Source organism: Equus asinus, chromosome 26, assembly GCF_041296235.1.
Source record: "Equus asinus isolate D_3611 breed Donkey chromosome 26, EquAss-T2T_v2, whole genome shotgun sequence".
NCBI classification, from domain to species: Eukaryota; Metazoa; Chordata; class Mammalia; order Perissodactyla; family Equidae; genus Equus; species Equus asinus.
Genome location: NC_091815.1, coordinates 35,240,789 through 35,267,508, shown reverse-complemented (window position 1 = coordinate 35,267,508; position 26,720 = coordinate 35,240,789). Strand labels below are relative to the sequence as shown.

The window sequence follows — 26,720 nt, the reverse complement described above, 5'->3', positions numbered from 1 at the left end:
AATCGCATTTGCCGCCATTCATATTATCTTTCAAATACAGTTGGGTCTCGAGAACTGTTCCTTCGACTTTCCTCACAGAGAGAGATTTTGCACCATCATTTGATCTATGTGGAAGTGAGTCTCCCCTAAGTAAAATAACACCAGTTTTAGGTTGTTATAAAGAGTAACAATGTAGCAGAAAGTGGAAACCCGATACAATTGCTTTCGCAGTCAAGGAACTTACATCATGCTCATGGACTGGAAGGTTCTGTGAGTTCTCATTGTTTTTCTTTAACAAACTTTATAATTTACATAATACAAAATGTACTGACTTGAAAGTGACATGTCTGTGGATTTTGACAAATGTATACAACCCAGTTATGACTCCACAATCAGGAGACAGAATGTCTCCACCACCCCAAAAGGATAACCCACAACTATCGCAGCTCATCACCTCCACGTCCACCTCCACCCCAGGCAACCACTGACATACTCTCTGTCTGGATGAATTAATTTTGTTTATTTGAGAATTTCCTAGAAATGCACTCATTTGTCTCTAGATTCTCTCACTCAGCATAGGATTTTTGAAATGGATGAAGTTGCATGTTTCTGTAGCTCACAATGTCTGATTACTAAGTAGCATTTTATTATGTGGATATTCTGTAATCTTTCATTTATTCTCCTATTGATAGACATTTGAGACTTTCACCAGCCTGTCCCTCCCCTCTGCTGTCCACACCGGGAAAGCAGGCACTGCCTGGCCAATCACAGGTTCTAGATGCCCCGGAGGGTCAGTTCCACCAGGTGTGGGACTCAGGAGGGGCCCGTGGGTGAAACCCGAGGTGTGAAAGATGGAAAGGGTCCCCCCATCTCCAGGTAAAGGAAGTGATGATTAATGAGTGATTGAGCACGACAACCACATCTTGAGTGTCTAGTCCTTTCAGGGGAGTGGAGTCAAAGGGACAATGTGACAAACTTTCTCTCTGTCCTTGAGAACGTCTCTAACACCTGAGGAGGCACAGAAACCCCAAGCCCTTCCAGCTCCTGTTGGGACAGTGTGTGATGGTGGAAGTGCAGGCAGGAGCTTGTAGGACACCCGATTGCTCTGTGCAGCCAGAAGGTGAGCTCCCAGGTATAAATGACAGAGTGGACGGGGCCAGGATTCTGGGGGTGTCGCAGGATATAACCCCCACACATGGTCCTGGGGCTTCCTGACCTGCTCACAGCCCCCTGCTTCAGGCACACCTGGTGTTGAATGCACAAGTCAGGCCTGAGAGCCAGGCATTTGGAGCAAGATGACAGCACAGCATGGCGTTGGGAGGAAGCCTCAGTTTTGGAATCAGGGGTTCTGGCCCTTCTCCCCTCCAAGCTTCAGTTTCCTCATCTGTCACATGGAGGAATCACAATTCTCAGCTCTCGTCTGTGGGAGAATCCAATACGAGAAAAAAGCTCGATGTTTTCTGCAGACATGTCTGGCCCTGCCCATTCCTCAGTGGCCATTCTGAGTTCCACCCTCAGCAAGAAGCTCCTGGTGGTCAGCACTGCCCTGCGGCTTACTCATCTGAGGCCTCCAACGAGGGGGTCGGGGTGGGGGCTCTGCATCCAGATGGCCCCGGGCTTGAGTGTGGCTCCCTCGTGCCCGCTGTGCTGCTTTGGGAAGGGGCTTAAGCACTGTGCATAGTGAGGTGCCCGTGCACACGGGGTGTTACAGCCTGAACTGCGTCACCCTCAAACTTCATATGTGAGGCCCTAATCCCCAGGACCTCGGCACTTGCCTGTCTTTGGAGATGGGGGAGAGGTAATTAAGTTAAATGAGATTGTTACTCTGGGCCATAATCCAGCAGGACTGGTGTCCTTGTTAGAAGAGGAGGTTAGGACACAGACACGCAGAGAGGGAAGACAGTGTAGAGACACAGGGAGGAGAAGGCGTCACCCGAAGCCGAGGAGAGAGGCCTCAGGAGAAAGCGGACCTGCAGAGTCCTTGCTCTCGGCCCTGCAGCCTCCAGAACTGCGCGAGAACGAATGTCTGTTGTTTCAGTCACCCAGTCAGTGGTGTTCTGTTACGGCAACCTGAGCGGATTAATGCAGGGGGTCACCAAGAAGATTCAGTCTGTTCATGCAAGTGAAGTGCTCCAGGCAGCCTGGTCCGGCCCACAGGGGACACAGTCCACGCAGTGGCCAGTGGTCAGTCTGCAGGATGGAACTCTCTGAGGATGGGAGGAGAAAAGGGAAGGGAAAGGTTTGGCAACTGGAGGAAGCTCTGCTGCTCCTCCGTGCACCAGCTCTGGACTCTGCAGGCTCTTACTTCACCCCGGCCACACTTCCTCTCCTCTCCTCTCCCCAGCACAGGACAGACTCCACGGGCCTCTGCTGGGGCTGGTCCCCTTGTTGGCTGAGCCTGTTGCTGCTCTGGCACCCTGGGTGCCTGTCTCCCTTCTGTTGAGTGGAGTGTCCCAGGGGGCTGGGCTGAGGTGAGACCGACCCTGGAGGAGCACCAGCTGGGGTCAGGAGTGGGAACAAGAGACACAGTCACAGCCCGGTGTGGTGAGGGCTGACCTGTGGGGAGGACGGGGCTGTGGGAGACCGAGGAGGGAGTGAGGAAGTGCCTGGAGGATGGCACAGGTGCACAGAGGGTGGAAGGTGAGCAATGTTGTCTTGAAACTAAGTTTATACGTCCAGAGAGCAGGACCAGAGCCAAAGATGTTGGTGTGAGCAGACGGGGAGTCCCCTGTAGCTCCAGCTGCAGCCCCTGAGACTCTGCGTCAGCCGGTTCTTCAACCTTCAGCTCCAGGTCCAAGGAAATCAAGCCTAAACTCCTCCAACACCTCTCCTCTTCCTCCTCCTCTTTTGGGGAGGGGGTGGCCACCCTGAGCTGCTTGATGAGCTCTGCAGCTGGCGTTGCTCCTCACTGTCCCCAAAAAATCCCCTCCCACTCACTTTCCATTTCTCTTTTCACACACAGAACCATATGTCTCAGAGATGCTGCTGCTACCCCTGCTGTGGGCAGGTGAGTGAGCCAAGGGCAGAGGGGGCCGGTGGGGTGGGGACTCTGTCTGACCATCGATTCCCTGCAGGTTCCTGGGCTCAGAGTGAAATATTCCAGCTGCAACTACAGGAGTCAGTGACGGTGCAGGAGGGTCTGGGGGAGGCGAGTATTGAGAGTGCCTGCAGTATTGAGCCCTGACAGATCAATAATCACTCTAAGTGTAAATGGATCGAATTCTCCAATCAAAAGACACAGAGTAGCCGGATGGGTTAAAAACCAACAGCTAACAATATGCTGCCTGCAGGAAACACATCTCAGCTCTAAGGACAAACAGCCTAAGAGTGAAGGGATGGAACACGATACCCCAAGCAAATGGCAAGCAAAAGAAAGCAGGTGTTGCCATATTTGCATCAGAGAAAGCAGACTTCAAGGTGAAAAAGAGAATGAGAGACAAACAGGGGCAGTATATAATGATAAAAGGGACATTCCACCAAGAGGAAATAACACTTATGAATATATATGCTCCTAACACAAAGCACCAAAGACAAAATCATACCATTTGTGGCAACATGGATGGACCTTGAGGGTATTATGTTAAGCGAAATAAGCCAGACACAGAAAGACAAACACTGTATGATTTCACTCATATATGGAAGATAAACAAGCACATGGACAGGAGAACAGATCAGTGGTTAGCAGAGGGGAAGGGAGTGGGTGGAGGGAAAAAGGGGTGAAGGGGTACATATGTATAACAATGGATACAAACTAGATCGCTGGTGGTGAACATGGTGAGGTCTACACAGAAACTGATAAATACTAATGCCCACGTTAAATTTACACAATGTTACAAGCCAATATGATCTCAATTAAAAAAAGGTTGCAACTGTACCTGGGGTGTGTAATGACCATGTATGCTCATGGGAAAATAACTCGTGCTGTGAGGTTTAAGAGAATGAGTGTGTTGGGAAGTGTTCGTATGTGAGGCCAGCAGAAGAAATTATGGGAGATTTAAAAAACCAGATTACAAAGGGGGTAAGTCAGAGGGAGGAAAGAAAATATTGACAAATGCAACCAGTGGTTTACTCGTAAATGTTTAAGTGCCAGCTTACTTAGGGTTGGGGTGGGGGGGAGTCCTGACCTGTGACATTTACCAATTTCCTTGGTGTAAATACTCCCACTTTGGCCAATTTCAAGCACCCAGTTTGAGGCCACTGAACCCAGACTTGGGAAAAGATGGACACGATTAGTTCTTGCCAAACACTCAGAGCCAACACCATTACACCACTAAAAGCCACTCAGAAGAAAAAATGTATGTTTTTCCCTGGCAAAATCACCACTTGCTAAGTCAAAATGCCATCAATAGACTGGAAATCAATCATTTCAACTAAAACACAGCTGATGGCCTTCATATGAACAGAGCTTCTTCAAATAATTAAGAAAAAGACAACAAAGAAGTACAAATCCTTCTTAAACATAATGCACAAAATAAAATTGCAACTTAAAATGACAGCGAATCCACTTAGGATGTCAGCGAGGTTGCACATCTTCATCAGGGAAGTGGGCACATTGCAGGTGGGTGTACATCAGAACCATCTCTGTGCAGTGGGACTTGACAACATCTGTAGAAATTACACACACACCCTTAGATTCAAGACTTTCTCCTCCAGAAAATTATCTGACAGACACAAACACATGTGAGGAATGTTTGTACAAGTTATTCATGGCAATATCATTTGTCTGAGCAGAAGACTGGAAATACCATAATTTTTCACCAACGGGGGACCAATTAAATACCTTATAGTATAATAAACTTCCAATTGGAAAACCATGGAGTCATCAGTAAGAATGGAGAAGGTTTCCTATGTACTGATGCAGAAGGATCTCCAAGACAGACTGAGTGTGAGAAAAAGGCAAGTTTCGTTCATAGAATAGAACCAATGTCACTTCCTCAGTTGTAACAAATGTACTAAGGTGATGTCAGATTTTAACAACAAGGGAAGCTGGGTAAAAGATTAAGGAAATTCCCTATACTACGTAAATACAAAATTCTGTATGAAAAGCTTATTAAAAATAATAGTAAAGATACAAAGCAGCATGTATAGTATGACGTGTACATACGACTGTGATTTTTTTTTTAAGATTTTATTTTTACCTTTTCTCCCCAAAGCCCCCTGGCACATAGTTGTATATTTTTAATTGTGGGCCCTTCTAGTTGTGGGATGCGGGATGCCGCCTCAGCGTGGCTTGATGAGTGGTGCTACCTCCGCACCCAGGATCCGAACCAGCAAAACCAGGGGCCGCCTAAGTGGAGTGCACAAACTTAACCACTTGGCCACGGGGCCGGCCCCACGTGTGTGATTTTAAGTGTATATGCACAGGTCATATTTGGGATGATAACCAAGAGGGAGGTACACAGGGTTCTGAATACCGATTTATTCTTACTTAGTTTTGCTAGGGAGTGAATTCCATTTCTACCTAATTCTTATGTCAAAACCCTAACCCCCAGTGTGATGGTATTTGGAGCTATCTGGATGAAGGGCCTTTGGGAGGTGATTGGGGTCAGATGAGGTCATGAGAGTGGGGCCCTCATGATGACATTGGTGCCCTTATAAAAAGAGACACCAGGGGGCTGGCTCTCAGCCCTGTGAGGACACAGCCAGAAGGTAGCTGTTTAGAAGGCAGGAAGAGTGTCCTCACCAGGAACCAAATAGCAGGCACCCTGGTCTTGGACTTCCAACCTCCAGAACTGTGAGAAATAAATTCCTGTTGTATAAACCACACAGTCTGGGGTATTTTGTAATGGCAGCCTGAGCAGACTAAGGCACACTTCATGCTTACTATTTTAAGCACTAGCATTGACATGATCCAGGGAAGCTGGAGGAAGAGGCGGGGTCCAGATCCTATGGAGAATGAAGGCTGGCTTGGGGCAAGGATGTGTCCCTGGCATGGGGACAGCACATCCATTGGACATGGAAGAGGCCACGCAAACCCCCTGAGAGCAGGGTCATTGGCGCGGTGAGACCAGTTTGCAAGTTGATGAGCAAGTGGGGGTCTTCCCACCTCTGCTGTCCCCACACCTGGCCTGAGCCTTTCTCCCATCTGTGTTCCGAACCCCAGCTCCGCTCTGAAGGGAGTAGACAGACCCATCCCACTTCCACCACAGCCCCCGGAGAGGAGAGATTGCACCCATCTCTCTGGAACATGCTGATGGTCAGGTTCTGGGGCACATCTGGACAGACAGACATAATTGCTCCATTTTCAGTGGCAGGAAGGTGGGAGTTGACCTTTTCCTCCAAAAACTTTAGAAATAAGAGTAGGTGGGTTTGGGTGTCCTCTTTCCTTCCTCCCCAGAGCCAGCTTGCAGGACCCAGCACCCACTACCCCAGGCCTTGAGTCCCCCTGTCCCTCCCCCACACCCACTGCCCTCAGGGACCTGGCTGTCCTGGCCTGGCACTCACAGGACACATTGAGCTGGATGTTCCTCTCTGTGCTCATCCCAACTCTGGGTAAGGTCACTCAACAGGTGAGGTTGGTGCCGTGGTCCTGGGGCTCTGGGGTGACGGTGAGCACTGAGGAGCAGGAGTTTTGGGATCCCAGGAGGTGCGGGTGACCCTGATCTATGAGAAGGTGGAGGGCATCCCCCTCTTACAGGCCCATGGCACAGTACAGGTAACATTCTTGGGGTGGCCAAATTCTAGGGTTCCCTGGATGTGAACATCAGGTGACTGTATCAGAGCTGAGGAGGAGAGAGACAGAGACCCAGGGCCTGGAGGAGGGGACCCCAAGCGTGACCCTAAGAGCAACCTCTACTTCAGGCCAACCATCTCCTCCCCAGCCAGCCTCAGCATCCTGTCCTGCTGGGTCCTTCTGGGTCCCTCCTAGGATGAAGAGCAGGGGCTCCCCTCCCAGCGCTGTCCTGGGGGCCCTCAGACCCATCCATGTGTCCTCTTCTTGACGCCATTCCTTACCTGTCACATGCACAGAGAGCTGGTTCTCTCTGTAACTATATGTCACAAAAGACCCTCTCTCCACCCTAAAAAAGTATGTCCAAGAGTCACTCCTCCTGGCATCTCTGATGTCCAGGGAGCAGTTGTAGATCTGGGGGTTTCCAAGAAGGTGGAATCGGCCCTGAGTCTCCTCCTGCACTTCACGATCTGGGTTGTCTGTGGCCACAGGCGTTTCCTGGTGTGGACTTGCCCCTTTTCAGAACCAGCAGCCATAAGCTTGGTCAGTGTTACTGTCATTGGCTTGGGGGTGGAAGACAGCGCAGGGCACATGGATGCACAGGCCCTCCTGCACCGTCACAGACCCCTGCACTTGCAGCTGGAATCTCCCATCCTGAGCTTGGGACCCTCTGGGGAAATGACGGTCAGCTCAAGCCCCCTGCCCCACCCACTCCCTCTCCCCTCAACCCACTCACCCGCCCACAGCAGGGGCAGCAACATCTTTGTGGATGAGCCACAGGGTGTCACAGGACTGAGAGGAAGCCCCAGCAGGAAGCCCAGGCTGAGGTCAGAAAGGTGACTGACAGCAGAAGAGGAACTTGAAACCCACATGCTGTTGGAGCTGGTGTGGTCCTTGGAGAATTACAACTCCTACTTTCCAGATGGGGTCCCGATGAGGGTTGCACAGCAAGGAGGACCCGACCCACTGCTTCTGGCTCCTTGTCCGTGGTCTGTCCCTCCCACAGCACTGTCCACTCCAGGAAAGCAGGCACTGCCCTGCCGATCACAGCTTTAGATGCCCCACAGGGCCAGTCCCGCCAGGTGTGGGGTTCAGGAGGGGCCACCAGGGGAAACTTGGGGCGAGAAAAATGGGGAAGTGTCCCTCTACCTCTGTGTGAGGGAGGTGGTGATTAATGAATGAATGAACACAACAACCACATCTCGGGGATCTACTCCTTGCAGGGTAGTAGAGTCAAAGGGGACAATGTGTCAGACTCTGTCTCTGTCTTTGCGAACTTCTCTAACACCTGAGGAGGCAGAGAAAGCCCAGGCCATTCCAGCTCCTGTTGGGACAGTGTGTGATGGTGGAAGTGCAGGCAGGGGCTTGCAGGAGGCCTGGTTGCTCTGTGGGGCTGGAAGGTGAGCTCCGCGGTATAAATGGCAGAGTGGACGGGTGGTGTTAGGATTCTGAGGGAGTCATAAGACAGGAGCTGGAGTATCCAAAGGGAAGTTCCATCGGGGCTGAGATGAGCCCAGGAGCAGGGGAAGGGCTTTCCAGACACCTGTGAGGGCTCCCTTGGTGTCCCATGATCTCCACTCCCACCCCCACGGGATCCTCACAGCAGGGCCAAGGGGGAGCCCCGGGGACAGAAGCCACTTAGCACCTGGGCCTCCCACACTGCTGTCACCCCAGAGCCCACTCTTCTTTGCCTTGCTTCTTTGCTCCCCACTCCTCTCAGGTGAGTCCACTTCCCTTCTCATCTGTCCTGGCTTCATGTCTCAGTCCTTCCAAAGGCCGAGTGACAATCCCACCTTCCTGTCTGTTCCCCAGTGGTCAGTCTGAGTGTGGACACAATGCTGCTCCAGGCACGGGTCAGCAGCCAGGATGGTGAGGCCACAGGGTCCACTGGAGCATGGGCAGCAGGGGCAGGTGGATGGGGACAGCAATGGACAGGGCAGGTGGGTTATGACAGTGAAAATGTCGCCCAAATTGTAGAAAGTAGCCCAGAGTCACAGGACATCCCTGACCTTCATCTCCTGCTGGGACATTGGTTCTAGTTGGTCTGAGAACCAGGACCCCAGTCTTTCCAGTGAGCCAATGGCCGATGTCTCATTTTGTGTGTCTATTGTGTGAGTGTGTCTGTGGCATGTGTGTCTATGTATATGTGTGTGTTTGTGTCTGTAGTTTGTGTATCTGTGGTGTGTGCGTCTGCATTTTGTTTCTGTGTGTGTGTCTGCGATGCATGTGTGTGTGTTTCTTTGGTCTGTGTGTATGTCTGTGTCTGTAGTTTTTGTGTGGCTGTCTGAGGTGTGTGTCTGTGTGTATATTTGAAGTGTTTATGTGTCTGTGTGTATATATGTGTGTCTATGGTCTTTGTGTGTCTGAGCTGAGTGTATGTGTGTCTGTATAAATGCCTATTGTGTGTGTGCGTATGTGTGCATACTCAAATGTCACTTTCTGAGTGGTAATGGCCATGGACAACATATTGAACAGTAGGATCCATCCCATATTCCCTATATAACCTTTCCTGTTTCATTTATCTCCAGACTCATCACCAGTCAATATAATAAGCATATAATCTACTTAATTATTCTTTGCCAGTCTCTCCCACCATTAAAATATAAGCTTCACAAAGGATTTTGTATATCTTCCATTTACTGCTGAATCCACTTTGCATAGAAGAATGCTTGGCGTAGATTAGGTGATCAGTAAATATTTGCTTTATGAATTGCAAGGAAATTTGGGATAAGCAAGCTGAAATGACTGACTGTCTCCATGGAAAACTATGCATTCTTTAGAGCACATCCTTCCAGAGTTATCTGATTCTAGCATTTTATTGCCTTTGAAGTATTTTGCAATGCTGTAATTTGTGGATAATTAATAGCAATGCAAATGGTTCATGACCACAGACATGCACATTCTGTCTGCTGTGGGGCCACTTGAATCCCCCCACCTAGCCAGTTTCACATGCATTCGCAAATTCAATTCAACATCCCTTTACTCCGTATACATTTGTGCTTCCTCCATTTCTGTCTGGTTCTCCCATTTTGAGTTTAATAAAATGGGGAATTTCCATTCAATGGATATAAATTTCAGTCATGCAAGAGGAAAAAGCTCTAGAGCTCTGCTGCACAACACAGTGTCTATGGTTAATGACACTCTGCACTTAAAAGTTACTGGAGAGTATAGGTCCCATGTTATGTGTTTTTATATCACAATAAGAAAATCTTTAACACACGTTAATTTTATATCTATATGAGCCATGATGTTACCTTTTAAAAAAATTATCCTTTGATAGAATAAATGAACAAATTTGTGTGTACTTGTGCTTCTGAGCACGTGTTGGCTTTTTGGTTTGCAGTGCGTTCTAGGCACTAGATACAGGTCCCCGTGGGTCAAATAAGGAGGACCATGTAACACCTGGGCTCAACTTAAAGGCTTTTGGCTATTTCCATTTTAGCAAGTGGGAGCCACTGGAGAGTTAGAAGCAGAAAAGGGACACCATTGGGTTTTTAGAATTTACTCTGGCTTCTCTGTGTAGAACAGACTAGAGTTGGGCAGAGAGCAGGTGAGACGACGAGTCTCCTTAACTGTGGCCTTAAGTTCCAACTATAGAAAGTGAGTCCTTAGAGACAAGAATGTGCGTCTCTCACAGGCACTGTAGACTTGCTTTGCACACAGTAATGATAACTTACATAGCAGGTGATGGATATGTGCCCAATGACAGGCTCCCCAAGTCTACATCAGGTAAATACACAAGTAGCAGGCTCTTGCATAATGCATTGCTTTAATTTTGGTAAAGAAACTTATGTGTATGTATCTTTCCTCTCCCCCCATCTCCTCACTCACAACCACAGAGAACAGTTTGGGAGCCCGGAAGTGAGAGGTGAACAAGTTCGTTAGTTTGTTTCTCTGTGTAGGGGCAGGGCCCGCTCAGCAAAGTGCTTCCCTGATGTGCAGGGGTGCGTTGGGGATGCGGAGAGAGGTTTGGGAGACAATGATCATGGTGTCCCCATGTATGCCCTTTCCTTTAGAGCTCCCATATGCAGGATCTTCCCCTTTCCAGAGGGGTAATAGGGCTCAAGATTTTCTCATCCCTCCTTTTCTGAGGCCCCAACCTTACCACAAAAAACAGGAGTGAGGTCAGAGCCCTGAAGAATGCAGGCTTTGGAGGTGATGAGCTGGCGAGCAATGTTCTGGTGTTGGGAAACTGAGATATGGAGTTACCTGGGGAGGACTCTGATTGCCTGATGTAGCAGATCCTGGAGAGGCCGCAGGGAAGGAGAAAGCCAGCTCCCAGTGGGGACACCTAAGCAGGGTCAGGACTGACAGAGGGGCACACGTTAGGGGAATTTCGGGAGGGCGTGAAGTTCCTGTTTCCAGCTGTATTAGGACGCAGACTTCCTGCCGCTTCATGACTCTGGGACTCAGGACAGCCTGGGCTAGTAACTGCAGGAAGTGTCTGGTCAGATATAGGGTGGGAGCCCTGGAGAGGCTGAGACCAACTAGTGAGAGACCAGAAGGCTCCAGACAGAAACGTGAGAAAACGTGGAAAAAGGAAAAATCTGTCCCAGACTGAAAGTGAAAATCAACTCGGATGGAGAAAGACAGAAAGCATTCCTGCAGTTGTTCAGGCTGGATAGGAGGACAGCTACAAAATTAAAAGGAATGCTTATTTCTCTTAAGGCCTTCCAACAGCTGTATAATAACATAGTGACCCCCTAAGTGAGGGATTAATGCTTTCTAATCAATGATGCCCTCGGACTGGCTTTGTTATTCCATCTAATTATTGGAGACACTCCTGGGAAAACAGTCCTCACCTCAGGACAGCAGTCCATCCCTCATTCTAAAGATGGCGGCACACACTGGAAGGTCCTGCATACCCCTGACCAGCGTCATTGACCTAGGAAGTGACCGGATCCTTCCCCAAGCTCCTCCCACTCTGCATGGGTGGCTGGTGAATGTTTAGCCGCCCACGAGGCTCCATCCACCAGGTGGCACTGTGACCCCTGGGGAGACGCAGGCTGCGGGGAGCTGGTGCTGTCCGTGGTGCTGAAACAGGGACTTGCTTGAGCTTAGGTAGCTCCCAGCTCTGCAGATGGGCCTGAGAAGCGGCTTGTGGTCCCAGTTTGGGGCCAGGAGGGCAAAGAAGTGGGGATGGATGGAGCCAGGGGAGGAACAGACAATCAGGAGTGGGTGGTGCTGGTCTCCTGTCTCTGTTCCTTCTCCCACCTCTCCTGTCTCCTCTCACGCATTGTGCCTCCTGTGGACCATGTGTTTCTGACCCCTGGCTCAGCCTCTTGTCAAGGGGATGTTCTTGCTCAGGTTCTCTGTTTACCAACATCTGTACTGCTACTTTAAATAGCTTGCTTCATGCCAGCTTCACCAAAACAAAATAAACAAGAACTATGAGAGTGAGGAGGCTAGTCTTCACATCTGACCAAGGAGAATACTGAGTGTCAGAGTCAGGAGTATCAGACACTGTGCCTGGATCCCTTTCTTCCATTCTGTCCACCTGCCCCAGCGCCTCTGGGCAGGAGAGGATAGTGTCGGGTATGAGGGGAAGGTAACTGCCTCCTGGACACTTATTTCTGGCTCCAATGGATACCCCTCGCTGGTGGTGTAGGACTCAACTGATATAGTCAGAGGGGTTATCCTTCCATCCAGGAGAGGGATGAACCTGCCTGGCTGCCTCCTTTTCTCAGCCAGGATTTGGGAAACGGTGAGTCTGAATGTCCTGACTCTGTTGGGTGGGGGACCGAGATGCCCTGCTTGTATTGTTCCTCCAGTCCTGGGGTCCTAAATCAGCTCACCACCTTCTTACCACCTTCCAGAATTCTCCTTTGGTTATGTCTTGCACCATTTACAGGATTTACAGTTGTGAATAGAGGGGAAAAGCAGGGGACAATGGGTCGATGCCATCTGGTCTGGATTGTAGGTCTGTGAATTTTTAATATTTTCAATACATGGGTTGAAAGACATGACTCACCCTGATATTGTCATAAACAGAAGTCTGACCCACCTCTCCTTTCTGGATGTAGGGCAGGAGGAAGTTAGGCATCAGGCATGTGTTACACCACATCAGAATCTCCGTATTGTTTATATGTGTCTTTTTATGAACTTATGTCATAAGGTTTTCTCTCTGTGACAGGTTGAATGTTGTTAGCGAATTTTGGGCTCTTTTTGTTTCAACTGATTTTTATTAAAATTAAATATTAGGTTTTTCTGGGAGGAAGAATATGAGCTCTTGCTTCCCTTTACCTTTACAACCAAGACATATATTTCTCAGCTCATTTTGAAGGATAAGAAGGTGTTAGCCAGATGATAACAAGGTGATGGGCCTTCCTGGAGGAATGATGTGGATGCACAAAGACAGTGAGGAATTCATCAAAATATATATACTTAGTGAAAGACTTGAGGGATTTATGGGTTACCTATGGCAATGGACAAGTAGACAGGGTGAGATAAAGAACCACCTAGAACAGATATCAGAAAACTATAGTCCACGGGTTGCCTGCCTTTGTATATAAAATTTTTTATTTTATTTTATTTTTAAATTTTTATTGAGTTTATGATAGTTTACAACCTTGCGAAATTTCAGTTGTACGTTATTGTTTGTCAGTCCTGTTGTAGGTGCACCACTTCACCCTTTGTGCCCACCCCCCACCCCACCTTTCCCCTGGTAGCCACTAATCTGTTCTCTTTGTCCACATGCTCAACTTCCACATGTGAGTGGAGTCATACAGAGATTGTCCTTTTCTATCTGGCTTATTTCGCTTAGCATAATACCCTCAAGGTCCATCCGTGTTGTTATAAATGGGACGATTTTATTCTTTTTTATGGCTGAGTAGTATTCCATTATATATATATATACACACCATATCTTCTTTATCCAATCATCAGTTGATGGGCACTTAGGTTGCTTCCACATCTTGCCTATTGTAAATAATGCTGCAATGAACATAGGGGTGCATGGGACTTTTGGAATTGCTGACTTCAAGCTCTTTGGGTAGATACCCAGTAGTGGGATGGCTGTGTCATATGGTATTTCTATTTTTAATTTTTTTAGGAATCTCCATACTGTTTTCCATAGTGGCTGCACCAGTTTGCATTCCCACCAGCAGTGTATGAGGGTTCCTTTTTCTTCACAACCTCTCCAACATTTGTTACTATTTGCTTTGGTTATTTTTGCCATTCTAACGGGTGTAAGGTGATATCTTAGTGTAGTTTTGATTTGCATTTCCCTGATGATCAGTGATGATGAACATCTTTTCATGTGCCTATTGACCATCCATATATCTTCTTTAGAGAAATGTTTGTTCATGTCTCCTGCCCATTTTTTGATCGGGTTGTTTGATTTTTTGTTGTTGAGTGGTGTGAGTTCTTTATATATTATGGAGATTAACCCTTTGTTGTATATATGACTTGCAAATATTTTTCCCAATTGGTGGGTTGTTTTTTGTTTCAATCCTGCTTTCCCTTGCCTTGAAGAAGCTCTTTAGTCGATGAAGTCTTATTTGTTTATTCTTTCTATTTTTTCCCTTGTCTGAGAAGACATGGTATCTGAAAAGATCCTTTTAATACTGATGTCAAAGTGTACTGCCTATATTTTCTTCTAGAAGCTTTATGGTTTCAGGTCTTACCTTTAGGTCTTTGATCCATTTTGAGTTTATTTTTGTGAATGGTGAACAAGAATGGTCAATTTTCATTCTTTTACATGTGGCTGTCCAATTTTCCCAGCACCACTTGTTGAAAAGACTTTCTTTTCTTGATTGTATGCCCTCAGCTCCTTTGTTGAAGATTAGCTGTCCATGGATGTGTGGTTTTATTTCTGGTCTTTCAATTCTGTTCCATTGATCTATGCACCTGTTTTTGTATCCATACCATGCTGTTTTGATTACTGTAGCTTTGTAGTATGTTTTGAAGTCAGGGATTGTGATGCCTCCAGCTTTGTTCTTTGTATATAAAATTTTGTTGGAACAAAGTCACGTTAATTTATTTGCGGTCTTCTGTGACTGCTCTTGTGCTAAAGCATGGAGTTGAATAGCTGTGATAGAGACCATACAGCTTGTAAAACCCAAAATATTTACTACCAGATCCTTTTTAAAAATGTTTTCTGACCCTGACTTAGAATGTCAAACTGAGAAGCTTGTAAATTATTCTTTTGAGCTGAGGAGATAGGTAAGTATTTTAATTACAGTCATCTGTGAGTTTTAGGAAGTTTTCTAAACACTAATATCTGATTTTTCCCATTGTAGGACTAGTAGGAGGCAGGGAGGATGGAAAGGGAAGATTCAGGAGTGGAGAGAGGTGATGCTGGAGGTCAAGTCAGGGAAGGGATCCACGGGAGGGCTTTGAGTAGAGAGTGAACTGACATGTGGCTGATGTGGTGTCTGGGACAGAGCACACCCGACCTCTGGTTGAAATGTCAACTAAGCCTTTCTGTTCAAGGGAGAAGGGACCAGTATGCACCCAACTCTCACAATGTGCCAGGACTTCTGCTGGGTGTTTCCCATATGTACTTTTATTTAATCCTCACAGCAACCCTGAGAGGTAGGACTTACATCCATTTCACAAAGCAGCAAAGCTAGACGTGGAAGGGTAGGGTGGCTTCCCTGATGTTTTCCTCTTAATAAATAAGAGAGCATGGATTAGATCCCAGGTCTCTCTGATTGCAAAGCCTGAAGTAGTTTCAGGATAGCAGGAGACTAACATACAATAGTTTATAAACCTATTGCCTATGGGGATGTTAAGTTTCCAAGAACCTGAATTTGGACCCCACTTCCTGTAGGGGATATGGATGCTCTGGCTGAGCCTGATGCTCCCATTGGTTCCTCACTGGGTCCTTTAGGTGCCCTCCTGAAGATTCACCCTGTGAAAGCTGGAGGAGGCATAATGCGGCTCCTCCTCCATCTCCAAGGCGGAGGAGATCCCTGCGGAGCACGTGGGGTCAGCAGGGCTGTCTGACTTGGGCTCCTGCTGGTGACCCTGTGTGGAGAGGAAAAAAGGTGGTCAGAGCACAGGAATGGGGGTGGGGCAGGGAGAAGAGAGAGAGGGTCAGTGAAATGAATTTGATTCTGACACAACATTTATTCATTTTTCCTTCCTTTTATCAAACATTTCTTAAATCCCATTAATATAATTATCCAACAAGTATAGCACTTATTGGTTGCTTTCCTATTCTTCTGAACACTCACACAGATTCACGTGGAAAATATTATTATTATACAGAGCAAGAAGCTAAGTCTCAGAGAGGCTAGGTACTTCCCAAGGTCACACAGATACTGATCATGGTCTCGCTGAGTTCTCCTATGCACCGGGCACTGGATACACAAGAAGGTGTTTATGAAAATCTACTCCTCCTATGTGTCTCTCTTTCACTCTCTACTATCACACTCACAACTCTTCTGACTCCAGAGGTGTGGGGTTTTATTCCCCACAACAAGGAATGCTCTGTGACACCAGTTGGCTGTCCTACAGTTGAAAATCTGAGGCTATAAAAAGATAGCATCATATCCCACTGGCTAAGGGCTCAGTCCTACAGGACTGCCTCCCCCAGCACTTCAGACGCCAGTCACAAGTCCATGTTGTCATCTGGGCTTTTGACCAACTGGCTATAAATTGAAGGTTCCACAGCCCCCTTCTTGGGTTCAATTAATTTGCTAGAGTGGCTCAGAGAGTTAGGGAAAACAGTTTACCTACTGTGTACCAGCTTATTATAAAAGGATATGATAAAGAGCAGAGATGAACAGCCAGAGGAAGACATGCATAGGGCAAGGTACAAGGTACATGGAGTTCCCATGTCTTTTCTGGGAGCACCACCCTCCCAGCACTTCCATGTGTTCACGAACTTGGAAGCTCCTTGAACTCCACACTTTTGGGATTTTCATGGAGGCTTCTCCACAAAGGCAAGATCAGTCATTAACTACTTTTCCAGTACCTCTCCAGTGACTGGAAATGGAGTCTGGGATGAAAATCTCTATCCAGGATCTCGCCAAGAGTCACCTCATTGCAACAAAAGACAGTGCTGTCACTCAGGAAATTCCAGGGGATGTAGGAGGACGACCATTTTCTGCTGCAGACTCATTGCTCAGCTCTAGATTGACTGCGACATTTCTCAAGTGTCTTTCCATTTCCTCTCCTCCAATTCTCTCATACACTCAGTCCAATCAGGACATCTGCCTCCTCCAGGCCACCAGATCTGCTTTTGTTAGGATCAGCTGTCACACCACTTAGAGAAATTTAAATGGTCATTTCTCAGACCCTAGCATACTGGACTTCTTAACATTTGGAACAAATGAGCACTCTCTCCTCCTTGAAGCTCCGTCTCCTCTTGGACACCAGGGCCCAACCCTACATGGTCATTTATTCTTTCTAAGTGGTCTTCTTGCTATTTTCACCTTATGTCCTTGACTCTAAATGCTGGTGGTTCCCAGGACTCTGTCTGTGGACCCCTTCTCTTCTTTGTGGTTCCATCCACTATCAGACCTTGATGTAGAGGACTCCAAAACCTCTGTGTCTCCCACCTGGACCCCTCTACTGGGCTCCAAACTTTTGCCAACAACTTTTCATCTTCACTCGGAAGTCTCAGAGGTACCTCAAACTTATAGTAACAAGATAAAAATTTTATCTTCTCTTGAAAATATGCTCCTCCTGCAGAATTAGAAATTTCAGGAATTGACAACTCAGTTCTTTAAGTTTCTCAAGGTAACCATGTTGGAGTCATCTTTGGTATCTATGGACATTAATCGACATCTATGGCTATCTATGTACATCTATGGATGTCAATGGATTTTGACATCTATGAACATCTATGACATGTATGAAGTCATCTCTGACATCTATGGAGATATATAATGTCTATGGGCAAGTATGACTTCTATAAAGTCATCTTTGACATCTAGGAACATCTATGAATATCTCAGATATCTGTGGATTCACGTTTGACATCATGGCCATCTAGAGCATCTATGGGCATCTCTGACCTCTATGAAGATCTATGGAATCATCTTTGACATCGATGGGGTAGAGGCAGTGAGCTCTCTTTGATCACATGTACTCTACCATCCCATTAAGAAATCCTGTTGGCACCTCCTTCAAAATGTGTCCAGAATCTGAGTCCTTCACACCAGATTCATCATTGTTACCCTGGACTAAGTCTGTTTTATAGACTGAATTGCATTCCCTCATCTTCAATGTTGAAGCTCTAACCCCAGTGTGACTCTATGTAGAGATAGGGCCTTTAAAAAGGTAATTAATTATAAAAGAGGACATTTGGGTAAGGCCTAAAATGACTTATATCCTTATAAGAAGAAGAAGAGACATTAGGAATGTGGGTGCACAGAGAAAAGACCATGTGAGCCCATAGCAAGAAGGTGGCCATCTGCAAGCCAAGGAGAGTTTTCAGGAGAAACCAACCCTGCTGGCACCTTGATCTTGTATTCCAACCTTCAGAACTATAAGAAAATAAATCTCTGAAGTTTAAGCAACCCAGTCTAGGATATTTTGTTGTGGCGACCCCAGCAAACTAATACAGTCTGCATCATCTCTTCCCTAGATTATCTGAGTGTCTTCCTTATTTATTCTCCTGTCTTTTACTCTATCTTGCTACAGAGCTTCTCAACACAGCACCCAGAGTGATCTCATTAAAATAAGTGCCGGGTCATTTCTGTGAAATAATAGAATATATATATATGCAAGCCACCAGTTCCTGTTTTAATGTTTCGTCTTTGACTCTGGTTCCTGACAGAGAGCTCCGAAATCCCTTGGAATTTCCTGGGTGACAGGAGTGCCTTTTGTTCTAAGGAAGTGACTCTGAATGACCCGTGGATGGGGGTTGGTCACCAGAAAGACCAAGCCATGATTAGAAGCTTGGAAGTTACAGCCCCATCACTTATCCTCCACAAAGAGGAGAGAGGTTGGAGATGGAGTTAATATTCTCTCACGTCTACATGGTGAAGCCTCCATAAAAATCCCAATAGTGTGAGATTCAGGGAGCTTCCAGGTTGGTGAACACGTGGAGGTGCTGACAGAGTACCTCTCCCAGAGAAGGCATGAAAGCTCCTTGCCCCTTCTCATATAACATGCCTTATGCATCTCTTCATCTGGCTGTTCATCGAAATCCATTCTCATATCCTTTTACAATAGGCTGATACACAGAAAGTAAACTGTTTTCTTGAAATCTCTGAGCCACTCTAGCAAACTGATTGAACCTAAGGAGGGGTCGCAGGAACCTGCAATTTACAGCCAGTTGGTCAGAAGCACAGGTGACGACCTGGACTTGTGATTGACATCTGAAGTGGGGGTGAAGGGCAATCTTGTGGGATTGAGCTCTTAACCTGTGGAATCTGATGGTGTATCCTAGTAGACAGTGTCACAATTGACTTAAATTGTATGACGATCAGCTGATGGCACTGAGATTTGCTTGGTGTGGGGAAAACCTCCACTCGCAGGGTGTCAGAAATGAAATGTTTTGTGTGAGTACTAACAGAGGCACACACAGAAATTGTCAATCTTCTCAAAATACGTAAGTGATTATGGTGAACTGCAGAACCCTGTGGTATTTGCAACCTCCATACCTCTCCATCCTCATTCCCTCCCCAACCCCATATAGCTCTGCTTTAGGAACGCTGTGTTACCTGCTATGTCTCCAATACACTAGGGATGCCCCAACTTCAGAGCCCTAGCACTTGCTGTTCTGTCTGTTTAGAGCCCTCAGTGATCCTCTCTCAGGGCTCACATCACACTCCTTCACCTCCCGCAGGTGTTTTCTCAAAGGCTCCAGACCCCAGACCATCCCTCCCCATTCGCTCATTTCATTTCCCTCCGGAGCACTTATTTCCTGTAAATTTTCACTACTTCCTTGTTCATCATTTACATCCCATCCACAATAAATGTAAGTCCTTAACAGCAGGTACATTTTGCATTTGTAAATTGTGAATTTTTCAAAGTACAGGTATTGCTGCATCCCACAAAACAATCGAAAAGTGGGAGATCGTTGCTGAATGAGTAGATGAGCGCTCAGGTGATTTTGACCATGTGCTCAAAAATCCCGTAGCTGTGTCCACATTAGTCAGAGTTAAATAAATACGTAAAGTCAGAGCTCAAAGGATGAGCAGAAGTAGGACAGGTTGGTATAGGCATGTGAGGAAGAGAGGACAGCCGAGAAATGATTCTGAGATGCAAAAATCTTGCTCTGCTTGAGGTGAGCAAGCCTGTGTGGGAGGAGTGAAGCAGTGGAGGTGACTCTAGTTTTCCTGCACCAAATGCCAGACCAAATTGTTTGGACGCTCGTCGTATGGCAGTGTGGAGAAGCAGTGCATTCATTATGGAGGTAATGCTAATGTGCTGGGGCGGAGAGGTGGGAGGGCTGCAGCAGGATAAAGACTGAGAGGGGAGCTCTGCTCAAAGGCAGTGGCTGTGTTAAGCTGTATTCAACAGAATCACAGACACACTTTGCAGCCTGTAGGACCAGGAAGAGGTGATGAAGAACTGGGGTGGAACAAGACCAAGTCTGTGGTTGGGGGCCAAGGACAAGAGTGCCATTGGTGAGATGGAGAGCCCAGAATAAGTATGTTTTGAGGCACGTTAACCACGAGTTCCTGATTTTTGACATCTAAGGCTTTCTGACCATGGAACTGCCCCTGCTGGGGCTAGCCAATTGCTAAAAATGGTAAAGGGCCCGCCCCAAGCTTGCCTTTCATATTGCAAACTTACAAGTCCAAAGCTTTCTCCCCAACCACTTCCTGGATCAAGTCTTACACTCCAGACTATCCTCCCACCCTAATCACTGCAGGCCAGGTAGCAGACACTAGAGACAGCACCTGCACCCCAGAGTCTGCTGAAGTTATTCAAGCCAGCCAGTCCTAAACCTACTTGTCTTCACCTTGCCTTTCCCATGGAAACCACAATCAAGGTTCCTGCCCACATTTTCTCCTTGCTCCCTATGCCTCCTGACTAACCCTGGTGCTTCCTTGCATGGCCCTGTGTGGTGTGGCATTTCCCCGTCCTCTTGGGAACTGTGAATAATGACTCTCTTGATCTGTTGGCCTCACATAGGCGAATACAGTCATGCATTGCTTAACGACTGGGATACATTCTGAGAAATGCATCTTTAGGTGATTCCATCATTGTGTAAACATCCTAGAGTGTACTTACACAAAGCTAGGTGGTATAGCCGACTACACCTCTAGGCTGTATGGTACTAATCTTATGGGACCACCATTGTATGTGTGGTTCATTGTGGACTGAAATATTGTTATGTGGCAGATGACTGTAATAATAAAACTTACATTTTCAAACAAGCAGGAAGGTGATGGACTTTTTTCTGGACAATGCCTAATGGAGCATGACTGTGGGCCACCCAGGGAGATGTGCATTCCAGGATGCCCATGTCACTCACCAGGGAAGATGTTTCAATAGCAGGGTGGATGTCATTCACTCCAACTGCTGTCCTGGCTGCTTTCTTCCTGCAAGTCTTCACTCTGGTGGGAGACAGAAGGGTCTTTGACACAGGTCACTCTTTTGAGGCTGGCATGAGGGACTAAGGCAGGTTGCGGATGGGCTGAGCCCAGGAGCCTTCATAACAAGACTTTTTAACCAGCCACCCTATGTAGCTCCTGGATTTCTGGAACCAGGGCTGGGAACACACTCATGCTTGGTTCAAAGGGTTCCAGCTGGGTTCTCACCATCACTGCACCCCCACCCTTGCTCTGGGCCCACACAACCCTCCTCTTCTCCAACTCTTGGCCCACACTCAACCCAGCTCACATGAAGAAGATGAGGCAGAGGCAGAGAGCGAGCAGAGCGGTGACACCAGCTCCTACAATGGCCCCTTGAATCACTCCTTCCCTGGTCCCCAGTTCCCCTGAGGGCAAGAGAAAATTTAGGTGAACTGCAATCTTTATAAACAGACATGTGTGCCCTCCTCTCCAGCACTTAGAGAGGGGCCCACATTCCCTCCCATCCAGGGCTCAGCCCCTAGCTTCTCCCACCCATTAGGACCTCAGCCTTCTCCATAACGGCACCGTCTGTGCAACACCTCTTATCCAGCCCTGACATTCGTGTCCAGAAACTTCCATCTCTTCCGAGACCCAGATTCGTCTCCACCCAGGGTTTTTCTGCAAGAGAAGCTCCCAGACCTGGCCACAGCAGGAGAGTGAGGGTCTGGGCCTCAGGGGAATTCAAAATGGAGAAACACACACAGAGCTTTAAAGGATACGGAAGTCTTTGTCCCTCCTTCCTTCCAGGGAGAGTGTCCAAATCTCCTCTGCTCTCTTCCACTGGCCACATCCCTCAAGTCAAAGGTCATCTTTCATGACACCAGAAAGGGGTGGAAGCAGGGAGTTCTCAGAACTTCGGGTCAGACCCTGATACCTCTCCATACACTGCCTCGCCATGCCTCCTGGGAGCCCAACACCCAGGGTGAGAGATGTGTCCTTGGGCATCACCTGTCAACGGTTTGATGGGAACCACTGAGAAGGCCCTAATAGGATTCACTGTCCAGTGAGGGGACCAGGAGCCATTACCCATGGGAATAAAGAAGTAGGGCTAGCTGGGTTCCAGAGAGAAATCAGGGGAGGGCTGGGGTTTGACAGTCAAAAAAGGGCACAAAGACCATTTTGGGGCAATGCAATTACTCTGTATGCTACTACAATGGTGGATGCGTGTCATCACACATTTGTCCAAATTCATAGAATGTACAACACCAAGATGGACTTTGAGTGATAATGACGTGTCCATGTAGATTCATTGGTTGTAACAAACGTACCCTTTAGTGGGGGATGTTGATAGTGGGGGGCCGTGCATGTGTGGGAAATTTCAGCGGGTACAAGGGAAACTCTCTAACTTCCTCTCTATTTTGCTGTGAACCTAAAACAGCTCTAAAAAAATAAAGTCAGTAATAAATTCTCCCAAGGCTTTCAGTGACTGGAGGAAGATAAAGAGCACATTTCTGATGGGGAAGGAGGAAGTTGCAAGTCTTCTTGGCAAGACTGGAGTTGGAAGATATTGAGGAAGGAACCCTGACGGGCATTTCTCAAGTCCAACCACAGTTCCCAACCCCAGCCCTGATCTGAGCTCTGACAGCCCAGCTCTGACCCAACGTGGCAGAGACCCCACCCCAGTCAAGGTCCCATGGGAGGGGGCTCCTTCCTACCTGGGCCATCCCTCAGGCAGGCACACATCTCTGGGTTCTCTGGAGGACTTAAGATGAGAAGAGGGTGTTTCCCCCTCCAGTGGGAGGGTGGGATGAGAGAAGTATAGGCGTCCTCTCAACCCCCAGGAGCCACAGAAATGCAGGAGGGACAGGATTTGCATCCTTTCAGGTCCCCTAATTAGCCAGGCCCCAAAGATAAAAGAACAAGTTTTGCCAGTCTGGCCTTCCTGCCCCCCCACACTCTTAGGGACCCAGGAGACCTGGCCCAGCACTCACAGGTGACGTTGAGCTGGATGGTCCTCTCCACAGTCACACCAGCTGCAGGGAACTGCACCTGACAGGTGAGGTTGGTGCCAAGGTCGTGGGGCCTTGGGGTGAGGGTGAGCACTGAGGAAAGGTGGGTCCTGGGTCCCAGGGAGGTGAGGGCAGCTGATGTCCAGGATAAGATGGGGGGTGTACCCCGCTCACAGGCCCAGGGCACAGAACAGGTCAGGCTGCTGGGGCGACCAGACTCCAGAGTCCCCGGGATGAGGATGTGGGGCGTGTAGGTCAGGGCTGGTAAGAAGAGGAGAGGCACAGGGATCAGCAGTGAGAGTTTGAGGTGCAGCCCTGAGAGAAGCTTCAGGCTGTGGCCCAGCTCCTCTCTTTGAGCCCTGAACACACTGATCCCCATCTCCTCCCGGAAGACAGCTTGCATACCATCCCTCCCCTGAGACCCCTGTGTCTGTCCCCTGTGGTGATTCCTGGGACCTGCTTCTTACCTGTCACAGACACAGAGAGATGGATAGATTTGAAATTCCATTTTTCCTTTCCTCTCTCCACCCTGAAAAAATATCTACCATTGTCCCTCCTCTTGGCGTCTCTGATGTCCAGAGAGCAGTTGTAGGTCCGGGGGTCCCCGAGGAGGTGGGATCGGCCCTGGGTGTCCTCTTGCACCTTACGAACTGGGTTGTTTGTGGCCACAGGAGCATCCTGCTGTACATTTGCCCCTTCCTGGAACCAGTAGCCATGAGCTGGGACAGAGTTATTCCACTTGTCCTGGGGGTAGGAGAAGATGCAGGGCACGGAGACACACAGGCCCTCCTGCACGGTCACGGATTCCTGCACTTCCAACTGGTAGTTTTCATGCTGAGCCAGGGTCCCTGAGGGGAAGCAAGGGTCAGAGTCAGCCCCCTCCCCACCTGCCCCCTCTCCCTTCAGTCCACTCACCAGCCCAAAGCAGAGGCAGCAGCAGTGGCAGCATCTCTGAGATGCAAGGTCTGGACGTCAGTCCTGGGTCTGAAAGGAGAAGAAGGCAATTGGAGGCAGCACTGCTGGGAGATGTACAGGAAGCTCAGGAGGAGCCAGTGACCTTGGCCATTCCCAGAAGAGGAAGTGCAGGCTGGAGCTTGTCCCCTATTTTGCAGAGCAGGCAGACACCTCATGACCCAGACAACCCAAGACCCACCCAGAGAGGAGCAGACAAGGAGCAGACCCTATACCCTGTCCCAATGTGGGGGTTTCCTCCTGCCCCAGAGCCTGACCAGGATCTCTGAGGACATCTGAGGATGAGACACGGTGACTCTAGGGGCCTCCCATCTGGGGTGCTTTTCTGAGCACTGTGGTCTACACCAAGGAGCTGGCCACCTCTTGCCTGATCTTGGAGGGTCTAGCCTCATCTAGAGCTCAGGTGGTTGGTCCTGCCTGGTGTAGGATTCTTTAGGGTCTCTGTGAGTGTCTGGGACAGAGGAAAGAAAGAGTTTCCAGGTGACATGAAGGCAGCAACCAATCATTCAATCATTCATTCATTCATTCCCCAAACACTTAGTGAGCATCTCGGTGTTAGGATGGTTGGAGATAAGAAGGAATATGACCCACCTGGTCCATGCCCCGGAGATGCTCCCCACCTGGTGGTGTCACGCCCTCCCTAGACACTCTGTCTTCTTGGGCTTTACAGCTACAGCCCCTGGTGAGTTTCCTGTGTGTGCCAGTAGGATATTGAGTATTTTCTAAAATGTGAGTATGGGATTTTATTTTTTCACTTCTAGTATGCTGATTCATGAAGTTACAGTGGCATCTACAAAACAAAAAACATGTAGCATCTTCATGTAAAACAAAAACGAGAGCACATGTTCTAGGAGCCAGTGCAGAGGAAACTCCTTTTCCCTGAATGTGGCCGTTCAGTGATTTGTGGACTGGAGTGAATTCTTTTTAGATCTTCATCATACAGATGAGCACTTCCTGTCATATAAACATCTTCTCACGATTACTTGTGGCTCACAAGACAAAATGTTTCCAAGACCTTGAGTGGAAGATAGATACAGCTACAATTAAAATTTTAGGTTCAGCTCTTGTGGTTTGCATCTCACTCCGTATCATGTGCGTCTGGGAAATTCTTGACACCTGTGACATAAATACATTTGCCACCATCTGTTTGTAAAAACCTTTCAAATACAGTAGTAAGTAGATAACTGTTCCTTCAAACTTACTGACAGAGAGAGATTTTGCACTTTGATTTGATATGTAAGGAATTGAGTCTCCAGTAAGTCAAATAATACTAGTTCTAGGTTATCAAAAAAGCAGTAATGTGGCACATAATGGAAACCCCAATACAACTGGTTTCACAGTCAAGAAAGTTATACCACGTTCATGGACTGGAAGGGTCAGTGAGTTCTCACTGTTTTTCTTTAAGGAACCTTATAATTTACATAAAATAAAATGTACCCACTTGAAATTTACATTTATGGATTTTGACACACATATACAGCCAGATTATGACCCCACAATCAGGAGACAGACGTTTCCATTACCCCAAAAAAGACAACCCACACGTATGTGCCCCTCATCGTCCCCGCGTCCACCCCTGGTAACCACTGATAAACTCTCTATCTTGGTGAATTAACTTTATCTATTTGAGAATTTCCTAGAAATGTACTCATTTGTGTTTAGATACTCTCACTCAAGATACTATTTTTGAAATGGATCAAGTTGCATGGTTCTTTAGTTCATAGCGTCTGATTACTAAGTAGTATTCCATTACGTGGATATCCTGTAATCTTTTATTTATTCACTTATCGACAGACATTTGAGATTTTCACCAGCCTGTCCCTCGTGCCCCACATTCCACCCCAGGAAAGCAAACACTACCTGGCCAATTACACCTTCTAGATGCCCCATTGGCTCAGTCCCACCAGGTATGGGGCTCAGAACGAGGCTGCAGGGGAACCTTGAGGTGAGAAAGATGGCGTAGAGTGCCCCCAACACCGGGTGAAAGAAGTGATGATTAGTCAATGAATGAACACAACTGCATCTCAAGCATCTACTCCTTTCAGGGGAGTGGAGTCAAAGGGGACAATTGGATAGACTTTCTCTCTGTCCTTGAGAACGTCTCTAACACCTGAGGAGGCAGAGCAACCCCAGGCCCTTCCAGCTCCTGTTGGGACAGTGTGGGATGGTGGAAGTGCAGGCAGGGGCTTGTAGGAAGCTTATTGCTCTGTGCAGCCAGAAGGTGAGCTCCCAGGTGTAAATGGCCACAGTGAACGGGATCAGGCTTCCAAGGGGGCATGAGGTGTCCCCACACATGGTCCTGGGGCTTCCTGACCTGATCACAGCCCCCTGCTCCAGGCACCCCTGGTGCAGACTGCACAGGCCAGGCCTGACAACAAGGCATTTGGAGCAAGATGACAGCACAGCATGAGTTTAGGGAAACCCTGGCTTTGGAGGTAGGAGGTCTGGTCTTTTTCCCCTCCAAGCCTCAGTTTCCTCATTGGTCACATGGAGGGATCCCAATCCTTGGTCCTTGTCTGTGGGAGAATCCAATACGAGGACAGAAGTGGGCATTTTCTGCAGATGCAGCTGTGGCCATCCTGAAGGTCAAGGGTCTGGCCCTGCCCATTCCTCAGTGGTTGTTCTGAGTCCCACCCTCACTAAGAAGCAACTGGTGGTCAAGATTTC

At 47.8% G+C, this 26,720-nt stretch overlaps 1 protein-coding gene across 1 annotated transcript; it reads right to left on the bottom strand.

Annotated features, from left to right (window-relative positions):
* Nucleotides 1–14,313: 14,313 nt before the first annotated feature.
* On the bottom strand, nt 14,314–24,159 carry LOC106822328 (myeloid cell surface antigen CD33-like). Its single transcript, XM_014827448.3, has 6 exons — nt 23,997–24,159; nt 23,549–23,929; nt 23,064–23,342; nt 21,401–21,497; nt 21,033–21,114; nt 14,314–15,619 (listed from the first exon to the last, which is right to left on the bottom strand). The coding sequence occupies exons 1-6, from the start codon at nt 24,028–24,030 to the stop codon at nt 15,479–15,481; spliced, it is 1,014 nt and encodes a 337-aa protein (XP_014682934.2). The 5' UTR covers nt 24,031–24,159; the 3' UTR covers nt 14,314–15,478.
* Between the last annotated feature and the right edge of the window lie 2,561 nt (nt 24,160–26,720).

Excerpts from the sequence above, each read along its gene's own strand:
- LOC106822328 (XM_014827448.3), bottom strand. The coding sequence starts at position 24,030 with ATGCTGCCACTGCTGCTGCCTCTGCTTTGGGCTG. Across the intron at positions 23,930-23,996 it reads GCTGCCTCTGCTTTGGGCTG|GGACCCTGGCTCAGCATGAA; the intron begins GTGAGTGGACTG and ends GCTTCCCCTCAG. Across the intron at positions 23,343-23,548 it reads TCTCTCTGTGTCTGTGACAG|CCCTGACCTACACGCCCCAC; the intron begins GTAAGAAGCAGG and ends TCTTCTTACCAG.